Source organism: Scyliorhinus canicula, chromosome 1 (genome assembly GCF_902713615.1).
Source record: "Scyliorhinus canicula chromosome 1, sScyCan1.1, whole genome shotgun sequence".
Taxonomy (NCBI): domain Eukaryota; kingdom Metazoa; phylum Chordata; class Chondrichthyes; order Carcharhiniformes; family Scyliorhinidae; genus Scyliorhinus; species Scyliorhinus canicula.
In genome coordinates this window covers 79,272,140-79,284,568 of record NC_052146.1, presented here as the reverse complement: position 1 = coordinate 79,284,568, position 12,429 = coordinate 79,272,140, and the positions used below count along the sequence as shown (strand labels likewise).

General features: G+C 47.0%; 1 protein-coding gene across 2 annotated transcripts in view; it reads left to right on the top strand.

Moving 5' to 3' along the window:
* Nucleotides 1–10,600, top strand: part of LOC119964361 (glutathione hydrolase 1 proenzyme-like) — a 177,734-nt gene extending 167,134 nt beyond the window's left edge. For both annotated transcript variants that reach the window (XM_038793741.1, XM_038793750.1), the window contains one exon: nt 9,604–10,600. In XM_038793741.1, the coding sequence (XP_038649669.1) occupies nt 9,604–9,756 (153 nt within the window). In that variant the 3' untranslated portion in view covers nt 9,757–10,600. The remainder of the gene's footprint in view (nt 1–9,603) is intronic.
* The last annotated feature ends 1,829 nt before the right edge of the window (nt 10,601–12,429 follow it).

Sequence of the window (12,429 nt, the reverse complement as noted above, 5' to 3'; positions counted from 1 at the left end):
ATTTCTCTATTCACTCCTTTAAAGCCTTCCATATTATTAAAAACCTTTGATCATTCTCTACTTGGCTTTCCCAATTCAGCTTAGAATCTCAAAGTCATTTACAACTCTAGTTTCTGAACCACGCCATCATACTTGTGAATCTAGACAAGGAACCTTCTCTTTAGCTTCAAAGACTCTTCCATGATGTGTTGCTCAGCAAACACATAGCGTATTCCAACTGAGACCCAACCAGTGCTTGAAACAAATTCACCCTGGTTCTTATTCATGAAATAAATGATTTTATTTGCCAGCATTCACACTTTCAGGGAAGGTTCGAGAAACAATTATTCAGGATAGAATCAGTTGTCACATGGAAAAATGTAGGTTGATTACGAAAAGCCAGTATGGATTTCCAAAGGGGAAATCATGTTTAATTGAGTTGGTGGATTTTTTTGAGGAGGTAACAGGAAGTAACGATGAGCGTAATGCTGTCGATGTGGTGTACATGGACTATCAGAAGGTATTTGATACAGTGCCACGTGACAGACTTGTGAAAAAAGTTATGGTTCATGGAATAAAAGGGTCAGTAGAAATGTGGATACAAAATTGCCTGAATAATAGGATGCTAATGTCAATGGATATTTTTCAGGCTGGAGGAAAATGTGTAGTGCTTTCCTCGCGTGTTGGTATTGAGAACCTCGCTTTTCCTGATATACATTAATGATCTAGATCTTGGTGTGCAGGGGACAGTTTCAAAGTTTGCAGATGATACAAATCTTGGAAATATTGTAAATTGTGAAGAGGATAGTGTAGAACTTCAAAAGAACATAGACAAGATGCTTGTGGGCAGATAGGTGGCAGCTGAAGTCCAATGCATGAGGTGATGCATTTTGGCAGGAAGAACTTGGAGAAACAAGATAAAATAAGGGGTAAAATTATTTAGAAGGTGCAGGAGCAGAGGGACCTGGGTGTATCTGTGGATGGATCATTGAAGAACAGATGGAGAGAGCAGTTCATATATTATTAAAGGCAGTTAATAGGGGCAGAGAGTAAAAGGACAAGGAGGCTATACTGAACTTATACAAGACACGAGTTAGACCCCAGCTGGAATATTGTGTACAGTTCTGGGTGCCACACTCAGGAAGGACATCAGTGCATTGGAGAGGGTGCAGAAGTCGACAAGAATGGTTCCAGGGGTGAGAAACTTCAGTTATAAGGACAAATTGGAGAGGTTCGGACAGTTCTCCTTGAGGAGAGGAAAGCTAAGAGGAGATTTGATCGAGATGTTCAAAATCATGAGGGCTGGCCAGAGAAGATCAGAACAAACTGTTCCGGCTCAGAAAAGGATCAAGGATGAAAGGACACAGATTTAAAGAGATTTACAAAGGAAGCAAATGTGATGTGAGAAAAACCTTTTCACACAGCGAGTGTTCTGGGTCTGGAATGCACGGGCTGAAAGTGTGGTGGAGGCAGGTTCAATAGAGGTAGGCAAGAGGGTATTTGAATAGAAAAAAATGGGCAGGGGTACAGGGCAGAGGCAGGAGAATGGCACTAGGTCAAAATGCTCATTTGGAGAGCTGGTGCAGACACGATGGGCCGAATGGCCTCCTTTTCCGTCACAACTATTCTGTGAATCTGAGTTTGTCTCAACAGAATTCCCAACATTTGACCTACTCTTGTTGTCACAGTATTTCTTTGGCTCATCCAGTTCAGTTTCTGCTCAATGGTAACATGTAGATTCAGCACCGTGCAATCCATATCCATAATTAGCTAGGGCTCACAAAGGTCCCTTAACAACTCGCTCTGTCACTGTGCCACTCTCATTCTGCCCTCCATCCAGGTTGTGATGCCCACCCATCAGACCGGGCCTGTTCTTTCCTGATGTTTCACCTTGTATTGTTGCCGACCAGATTCTCATTCTACCTTTCCGCCGTGGTATTTTCTCAATTTCTGTGGCTTCACTTCAGCTAAAAGTCCATGTAATGCTGGAATTCAATGAGAGCAGATGCTAAAACTGTGTCCAATTTTATAATCTGTCATATATATACATATATAGTTACAATCAGTGCTCCGTAACAAACCTGATATCGAGGATAACATTCCAACAAATAACAAGAGACAGGAGCACAAAAAAGCTCTACATTTTCAGTAAATTAAAATGTAAAATGCTGAATTTTCTGCCTCCCGCCACCGGCAGTGAGAATTGCGATTGGATGGAGAATAGTGCACAATGGAAACATCGCGATTTGCGCCCGGCGCCGATTCCTTCACCATGCTCCGGTCCCTCGCTGGCACCGTTACCGACATTTGCGCCCTGCACCGGCGAATCCATGCAAAACTGTCATTTGCATGGATTTCAATTTAATAATTGGGTTGAGACTTCATGCTCCGCCCCTCTTCGGCGGAGGTCTCGTGGGAGTGAATTGGTACAAGTGAGGCCTGGGCGCCATGGCTGCTGAGGGGTTGAGGAAGGGAAAAGAAATCTCAAAAACCCTAAAATATTGGTGGACTTGCTGGGGGAGTGGCCGCCTGGGCCTGGGGCAGTAGCGGGGAATGACTTGATGCCAAGTCCGTGGACCCGAGGCGTTCTCCTCTGGATCAGGGTGGCCTGGCTCAGGCTGCCATTGCTGCAGTATGTCCTTTAAACGTTAGGAAGCGTAGTGGAGAACATGCCCCTGTCTACATCAATGGGAACGAAGTAGAAAGGGTCGAGTGCTTCAAGTTTTTAGGTGTCCAGATCACCAACAACCTGTCCCGGTCCCCCCATGCCGACATTCTAGTTAAGAAAGCCCACCAACGACTCTACATTCTCAGAAGACTAAGGAAATTTGGCATGTCAGCTACGACTCCCACCAACTTTTACAGATGCACCATAGGAGGCATTCTTTCTGGTTGTATCACAGCTTGGTATGGATCCTGCTCTGCCCAAGACCACAGGAAACTACAAAAGGTGGTGAATGTAGCCCAATCCATCCGCAAACCAGCCTCCCATCCATTGACTCTATCTACAATTCCTTGGAAAGGCAGCCAGCATAATTAAGGACCCCACGCAAACCCCGGACATGCCCTTTGACTCTGCTTCTACTTTAGAATACTCTCTTCCACCTTCCGTCAGGAAAAAGATACAAAAGTTTGAGGTCACGTACCAACTGACTCAAGAACAGCTTCTTCCCTATTGCCATCAGACTTTTGAATGGACCTACCTCATATTAAGTTGATCGTTTCTCTACACCTTGCTATGACTGTAACATTATATTCTGTAGTCTCTCCTTCCTTCCCTATGTATGGTATGCATTGTTTGTACAGCACGCAAGAAAGAATACTTTTCACTGTATACTAATACATGGGACAATAATAAATCAAATCAAATTAAACGCACCCCTTTGGTGCTTCTTACAGGCGCCTGGCTGTTCACACTGCTGAGTTCTACCTGTGTCCTGTGAATGCTCAGAGAGCCTCTAGTGATGTGGGAGCCCACCCAGGCCGCTCCCCTGACCACCCTCCTACCTCACCTGTATCATCAAGGGGATGGGTGTGGCCATGCTCAATCAGGGGCCCACCAGGTGTTGGCACGGGAGAGGAAGCAGGGAATCAGCACTGCTCACCCCAACCAGAGGATACCTGCAGCATGGCCTTTGGAACCCGCAGGGCAGAGGCCTCACCAGCGACCCCCACTCCTCCGGATCACCAACTGTCTCCTCCTGGTGATGTTTGCAGCACTGAATGCCTCTGCCACTGTAGTGATCTCTGTATATGTAAATACATGAAGGGTTAATGTGTAGTCAGTACAGTCAGATGATCACTAGAGGGCAACATTAACAGGGGGTATATAAACAACCACAATCTGTTTTCCGGCTCTCTTTGGATGTGTTGTAGCTAGAGGACAGACATGGAGCAAGCTCAGAGTGCAAAATATATTACTTATTGTTAATCTAAATTTATCTTGTTTAATTTGAACACTAGTAAAAGTATTGAAGAAAAGAACTCACAAGTAAATTGATTAGTTACTCAAATTATTTGTTATCACTGGATGACTTTGAGTATAATCTAAGTTAAGTTCAACTCGGCAGAAACAAAGAGTAACAAATATTACTCCCAAGTAATATAGCAGCCACCATCTCCCAGACACTGTTCAGGAGTTTAATGCTTATTCTGGGGAAGAGGGTTTTCCTCCTCTTCTCATTGACAGTGAGCTGTGGGTCCACTTCGGACTCCCAAGATCAGGCGGCAGGTCTTCTCTGAGCCATCTTCGTGACTGCAATGAGTGTGTAGTGTGTGGAGCATTTAAAAACAGTTCCAGCTGTCAGGCTCTTCAGCACTAACTCCGGCCCCAGCAGTTACACCGCCTGCTGGGCCAATTCTCGCTGGTAGGGTGCTGGCCCATTTGCATGTCCTGAATTGCAGAACGGATAGTGTCCTCAACGGAAATGTGAATCGCACACAATTCAGTCTTGGAGGAACACTTGGGGAACAATTGTCGTGCCCAACTTGATTTAGGGACGAGTCTGTTGAATCTTGCAACACTAAAAATGTCTTGCAAGATTCAACAGAATCTCACGTGACGCCATGATCTGGATCTCACTCTCGCTGGCAGTGTGAGACAGCAATTCTAACCACTATGTCACTGCACCAGTGTTTCGGCAGCTAAGGTGCTTTTACAACCATTTGCATTTTCTTCATTTCTCAGGACAATGGAAAACATTTATTATTCTTTCCCACCAAGTATATGATAAATCCTGTTGTGCTCGATTATCCATCTGAAGATTGTGGCGGCACGGTTGCACAGTGGTTAGCACTGCTGCCTCACAGAGCCAGGGACCCGGGTTCAACTCCAGCCATGGGTGACTGTCTGTGTGGAGTTTGCACATTCTCCCCATGTCTGTGTGGTTTTCCTCCGGGTGCTCTGGTTTACGTCCACAGTCCATAGAGGTGCAGGTTAGGTGGATTGGCCACGCTAAATTTCCCTTTAGTGTCCAAAGTTTAGGTGGGGTTATGGGGATAGGGTAGGGAAGTGGGCCTAGGTAGGGTGTTGTTTTGGAGGGCCGGTGAAGACTCGATGTGCCAAATAGCCTCCTGCACTGCAGGGAATCTATGATTCTATGATTGGCATGTAAATCATCGTTCAAAAGACAAACTTCATGGATCGCCCAAGGCTGAAAAACCGATTGAGCACTTTTTAAAAGGAGGCAGTCATATCGCTCGACACCTGAGGCATACTTACCTGTGTGCCGCCTGCTTTTCAGTTTTGAAAAACTGTAGTGATTTACGCCGGATGGTTGGGAAGATATGTTGAGGGTGAAAGTAACAGTGTCAATCTCACTGATGATAATTTAATCTATGCAAATGAGGCTTTCACCCTTCCTGGGCATGAACCTGATCACTTCATCAGAGGGGGCGGCAAGATCCCCAACCAAAGTCTTGCCGGCACAAATCCTGTTTTTGGCCTCTCACGAGATTTAGCGGTCATTGGGAGATTTACATCCACGACTAATGTGACTACTAAGTCACAGCCAATGTCTCTAATAGTAGCTTCGAACATTTTCCCCGTGATAGATGTTAAGCCAACTGGCCTGTATTTTCCTGCTTTCTGTCTTAGTTTCACATTGGTAGGAAAGTTAAAAGAGCTTAGTTTCATTCACAAAGAGCTTAGTTTCATTCACAAAGAGCTTAGTTTCATTCACAAAGAGCTTAGTTTCATTCACAACTCTGCTAACTGAGTGTTAACTCACACCCTATCACTACTGTGCTCACTGGCCGATATTGGCTCCCAATCAAGCAATATCTCCATTTCAAAATCCTCATTCTTGTTTTCAAATCTTTTCGCAGGCTGGTCCAACCCTATCTGTGTTTTTCACCAACTCCACAACCCTGCAAGATCTCTGTGCTCCTCTCATTCTGGCCCCTTGTGCATTGCCATTGGCGGTCCTGCCTTCAGTTACCCAGACTCCAAGCCAAGGAAAACATTCGCTACACCTCTCCACCTTCCTTTTCCCCTTTGAGACACTGCTTGAAACCCAACTTTTTGATGGCATTTTTGATCATCTGAGTTAAAGTCTGCCTGCTTTGTTCACTGTCATATTTTATATAACAATGTGTGAGGCACTTGTGAAGTTTTGTTTCAATGAAAGGAAAAAATGTAATGAAATGAAAATGGCTTATTGTCACAAGTAGGCTTCAATGAAGTTACTGTGAAAAGCCCCTAGTCGCCACATTCCGGCACCTGTTCGGGGAGGCTGGTACAGGAATTGAACCCGCACTGCCGGCATTGTTCTGCATGAAAAGTCAGCTGTTTAGCCCACTGTGCTAAACCAGCTCCTGGTAAAGGGGCCATATAGATCTAGGTTTTGTTGTTGTAACCCTACCTAGTTTACTCGCTCTGATTAGCTTCCTGATGCTTGTCAAATTACAATTGTCATCACCATCTTATCCCCTTTCGCCCATGATAAACCAACTCAACACAGACTGACGATAGAACATAGAACAGTACAGCACAGAACAGGCCCTTCGGCCCTCGATGTTGTGCCGAGCAATGATCACCCTACTCAAACCCACGTATCCACCCTATACCCGTAACCAACAACCCCCCCTTAACCTTACTATTAGGACACTACGGGCAATTTAGCACGGCCAATCCACCTAACCCGCACATCTTTGGACTGTGGGAGGAAACCGGAGCACCCGGAGGAAACCCACGCACACACGGGGAGGACGTGCAGACTCCGCACAGACAGTGCCCCAGCCGGGAATCGAACCTGGGACCCTGGAGCTGTGAAGCATTTATGCTAATCACCATGCTACCATGCTGCCCCAACTGGGCGATCTGGGAGAGTTTGCACTGCTATCAGCAGCTGAGAGGGAGGAAATCCCCGGTCCACAAACCAAGCTTGTTAAACCAGATCCCAAGCTGTGTTTCAACTCTACAAAGAATTGCTCCAAACTACATGGTATGTGACGGAGTGCACCAGGGCCATGTGACTGCCTCCCTCATCCCAATGTAACAGTGTCCTGGAAAGCCATGTGCTGCTGTTTCCCCTTCATTCAGTTTGATGTTTCACACCATTCCGGGTTATGCTGTGGACTTAATCCCATTAACTTGAGGCAACAACATACCACACATATTGCAGCAATTGGGAGAAGATTAAGACCATAAAACATAGGAGCACAAGTAGGCCATTCGGCCCCTCGAGTCTGCTCTGCCGCTCAATTAGATTATGATTGATCTGGGAAGATCCTGAACTCCACTTTCTCACCTTATCGCCATAACCATTGATTTCCTTACTGATTAAAATACTGTCCATCTCATCCTTGAACGTACTTAATGCCCCAGCCTCTGTGCTAAAGATTTTCACAGATTAGCTGCACTTCAAGAAAATAAATATTTCCTTGTTTCTGTCCTAAATGGGAAACCCCTCACTCTTAGATTATGCCCTCTGGTCCTAGACTCCCCCACAAGGGGAAACAACCTCTCAGCCTCCACCCGGTCAAGCCCCCTGAGAGTCCTATATGTCTCAATAAGGTCCTCTCATTCTTCTAAACTCCAAAGAGCACAGGTCCAACCTACTCAGCTTCTCCTCATAAGTAAATTCCTCCACACCTGCGATCAAGCTAGTGAACCTCCTCTGGACTGTCTCCAATACCAGTATATCTTTCCTTAGATAAGGGGATCAAAACTGAGCACAGTATTCCAGGTGTGGTCCAATTAGTGCTTTGTATACTTGATGGAACCATCAATTCACCAGACACGTGTTTCCGATATGAATCTAGGCTTTAATCAACTTACTTCAGAGCCAGCCTGTTACCTGTTCACCTCTGTGAACTGCAGGCTGACTCTGGACAAGGGTATTTATACAGCAGCACTAGGGGGAGGAGTCGTGGGCGGAGCCAAGGGTGGAGCCCTGTACAAGCTCCTGAGCATTCCCAGAGCTACGCCCCCTGGTGGTCGGGTAACGCTACTGCGCTTACAATATACTGTGTGAATTTACCATGTTATATTCACCACAATACTTTTAGCAGGCGTTCCCTATTTTCACACTCCATTCCCTTTAAAATAAAGGTCAACATTCCATTTTCCTTCTCAATGACCTGCTGAACTTGCATGTTAGCTTTGTGTAATTTATGCACACGAGGACCCCCCAAACCCCTGTGTTGTAGTTTTCTGCAGTCTAACCTCAAACTTCAGCACTGCTCCCTCCACACCGCTTATTCAAAGCTGCACAAGAAATTCCCCCGTTTTAAATAATGTTTAGCTCTTTTAACTTTCCTACCAAAGTGCGTAACCTCACTGGCGGAATTCTCCATCGGCTAACACCGGATTGGACGGAGAGTCGATTTTTACGCAATAATCGTGGCGGGTGCCATTTTCACACCAAATCGCAATTCTCACGTGCTACTGCCACTGCTACTCCCCCCGGCCCCGGCAGAAGCTGCCAGGCTAGCGGCTCACCTGTCAGTAAACTATGGCGATCTTGGACATCCATGCCCCCTCTCTCTCCCTCAGCAGCCATGGCACTTCTTCATGATTTTGAAAAGCACAAGTAAACCGTGCCGTCCGGTATTCAGCCTTTTGGAGGCGGAGCATCACGGATCCCTGGAAAATCCCAGGTTGGGCCCACAAATGATATGCCAACGGTGTTTACTGTATGTGCATCCTGGAAGGCATTGCCGCTGCTGTGGAGGCGATGGAGAATTGCGATTTGGTGTGAAATCGGCCCCCATCACGAATTTGGCGTTGGACCCGTTTCTCCGCCCAATCGTGCTTCCCGATTACGGCGTCAGCAACAGAGAATCACGACCTTTATTTCCTGTGGGAGAGAGGGCAGAAAATTAGGTGTTGTAATATTAAAATTAGAACCAAGCCATTCAGGAGCAAAGTCTGGAAGTAGTTTTTCACCCAGAGAAAGAAATAGAATCATATACTCCTTACAGTACAGGAAGGGGCCATTCGGCCCATCGAGCCCCCACCAACCCTCCGAAAGAGCACCATGCTGAGGCCCAGTCCCCCGCCTCATCCTCATAATTCCACCTAACAGTTGGACACTAAGGGCAATTTATCATGGCCAATCCACCTAACCTGCATGTCTTTGGACTGTGGGAGGAAACCGGAGCACCCAGAGGAAACCCAAACAGACACGGGGAGAAAGTGCAAGCTCCACACAGTCACCCGAGGCCGGGATTGAACCAGGGCCCTTGGCACTGTGAGGCCACCATGCCACCCCATAATAGAGTTCTCTTCCCCAAAAAGGCTTTGAATATTGATTGATTGATTTTTGTTCATTAAGGATGCCAAAGGCAGGGGCTGGTTTAGCACACTGGGCTAAACAGCTGGCTTGTAATGCAGAACAAGGCAGCAGCGCAAGTTCAATTCCCATACCAGCCTCCCCGGACAGGCGCCGGAATGGGGTGACCAGGGACTTTTCACAGTAACTTCATTGAAGCCTACTTGTGTCAATAAGCAATAATTATCATTGTTATTAAATGCAGTTGTAGTGCAGATCAAATGATTGAACTGAAATGAGCAGCAAACTTCGGCATCTAAATGGGCTCTCCCTGTTCCTAATGGTGGATGTAAATCCCAGCTTTGACAACAAAATCATAATTACTGACCTGTTTTGTTGGATTTTGCAGGCAACACAAAAAGGTTTGCTCGAAAGGCACCATACGTTGAAGATCTTAACCAAACTTTCGTCGGCGGGTACGGTCCAGGCCATTGTCCGAGATGAAGGAAAGTGGTTTGCTGAATCAGACTATCGGAAAGGTGGCAAACCCGTAGGTTACTGAAGAGCTTGTGCGATTGATAACCGTAATTGTGTTGCATTCCATCGAGGTTTATAAATAACCCAGTGAGCTAGATTGTGCAAACGTAATCAATAAACAAATCCCTTTTCATCTCGCTTTTCCAATGCACTGTTTTTATATTTCCCGATTTGCTCTTCGAAAGCCAATCTTGATAGCGTGTGGGCCCACAGGGTGCTGCAAAGGGAATACCTTGAGTTCAAGGCAACACTTTCTCAACTATGAATTATCAAACTTATTTTCAGCAGGATCAAACATTAAGTTAATTGAAAACATTTCTATTTTCTCTATCCAATTATCAGGTTAGGGAATTCTAGGCCATGAACTGAAAGCTGGACTGTGCCGACCCAGTGGTAAGAAGGTTGAAGCCCAAGTTCAAACTGAGCCTTACAGCAGATAAGTAGCGGTGATTGACCGTACCTTCAGTGAAGGAAACCCCAGATAATGGAACAAACACCATTTACACATTTTTCTGGAGTTGCTACCAGTTCTTCTGTCAGCATCAGAATACAGGCAGGAAAACCGCTAGAGATTTCCGCCCCAATATTCTTTTTCAGCTGTTCTTTCCACTGGATGTAATTGTTTTCCATTCAATGTAATCAAATCCACCCTGTCCAACCTCTGACCCCTGATGTTCAGTTGCACTTGGGAATGATGTGTGATCTCACAATGGTTATCCTCAGCATTCTTAAGGTCATGTCTGGGTTTTTTTTTTTTCATTCTAAAATCATGTAATTCTTACAATTATTTCCGTGTCTTGTCACTTGCCAATTTATTAACTTTATTGCACTACCGTATTGTGAAAATATCAATAAATTATCAAACCAGGTTTTGCTCTTTTTGTGCTTGTTTTTCATTCATTCACGGGATGATGAGTGCTTCGCTGGCTACATCAACATTTATTGCCCATCACAAATTTACTTTGAGAAGATGGGGGTGAGCTGTCTCTCGAACTGCAGCAGTCCATGGGGTATAGGTACACTCTATTACAGAGACCCCTGCCTGGAAGCCCCCTATTACAGAGACCCCTGCCTGGAAGCCCCCTATTACAGAGACCCCTGCCTGGAAGCCCCCTATTACATAGACCCCTGCCTGGAAGCCCCCTATTACAGAGACCCCTGCCTGGAAGCCCCCTATTACAGAGACCCCTGCCTGGAAGTCCCCTATTACATAGACCCCTGCCTGGAAGTCCCCTATTACAGAGACCCCTGCCTGGAAGTCCCCTATTACAGAGACCCCTGCCTGGAGGTCCCCTATTACAGAGACCCCTGCCAGAATATCCCCTATTACATAGACCCCTGCCTGGAGGTCCCCTATTACAGAGACCCCTGCCAGAATATCCCCTATTACAGAGACCCCTGCCTGGAAGTCCCCTATTACAGAGACCCCTGCCTGTAAGCCCCTATTACAGAGACCCCTGCCTGGAAGTCCCCTATTACAGAGACCCCTGCCTGGAAGTCCCCTATTACAGAGACCCCTGCCTGGATGTCTCCATTACAGAGACCCCTGCCTGGAAGCCCCCATTACAGAGACCCCTGCCGGGAAGTCCCTATTACAGAGACCCCTGCCTGGAAGTCCCTATTACAGAGACCCCTGCCTGGAAGTCCCCTATTACAGAGACCCCTGCCTGGAAGTCCCTATTACAGAGACCCCTGCCTGGGAGCCCACATTACAGAGACCCCTGCCTGGAAGTCCCCTATTACAGAGACCCCTGCCTGTAAGTCCCTATTACAGAGACCCCTGCCTGGAAGTCCCTATTACAGAGACCCCTGCCTGGGAGCCCACATTACAGAGACCCCTGCCTGGAAGTCCCCTATTACAGAGACCCCTGCCTGTAAGTCCCTATTACAGAGACCCCTGTCTGGAAGTCCCTATTACAGAGACCCCTGCCTGGAAGTCCCCTATTACAGAGACCCCTGCCTGGAAGTCCCCTATTACAGAGACCCCTGCCGGGAAGTCCCTATTACAGAGACCCCTGTCTGGAAGTCCCTATTACAGAGACCCCTGCCTGGAAGCCCACATTACAGAGACCCCTGCCGGGAAGTCCCCTATTACAGAGACCCCTGCCTGGAAGTCCCCTATTACAGAGACCCCTGCCTGTAAGTCCCTATTACAGAGACCCCTGCCTGGAAGTCCCTATTACAGAGACCCCTGCCTGGAAGTCCCCTATTACAGAGACCCCTGCCTGGATGTTTCCATTACAGAGACCCCTGCCGGGAAGTCCCTATTACAGAGACCCCTGCCTGGAAGTCCCCTATTACAGAGACCCCTGCCTGGAAATCCCCTATTACAGAGACCCCTGCCTGGAAGTCCCCTATTACAGAGACCCCTGCCTGGAAGTCCCTATTACAGAGACCCCTGCCTGGAAGTCCCTATTACAGAGACCCCTGCCTGGAAGTCCCCTATTACAGAGACCCCTGCCTGGAAGTCCCTATTACAGAGACCCCTGCCTGGAAGTCCCTATTACAGAGACCCCTGCCTGGAAGTCCCTATTACAGAGACCCCTGCCTGTAAGTCCCTATTACAGAGACCCCTGCCTGTAAGTCCCTATTACAGAGACCCCTGCCTGGAAGTCCCCTATTACAGAGACCCCTGCCTGGAAGTCCCTATTACAGAGACCCCTGCCTGGAAGTCTCCATTACAGAGACCCCTGCCTGG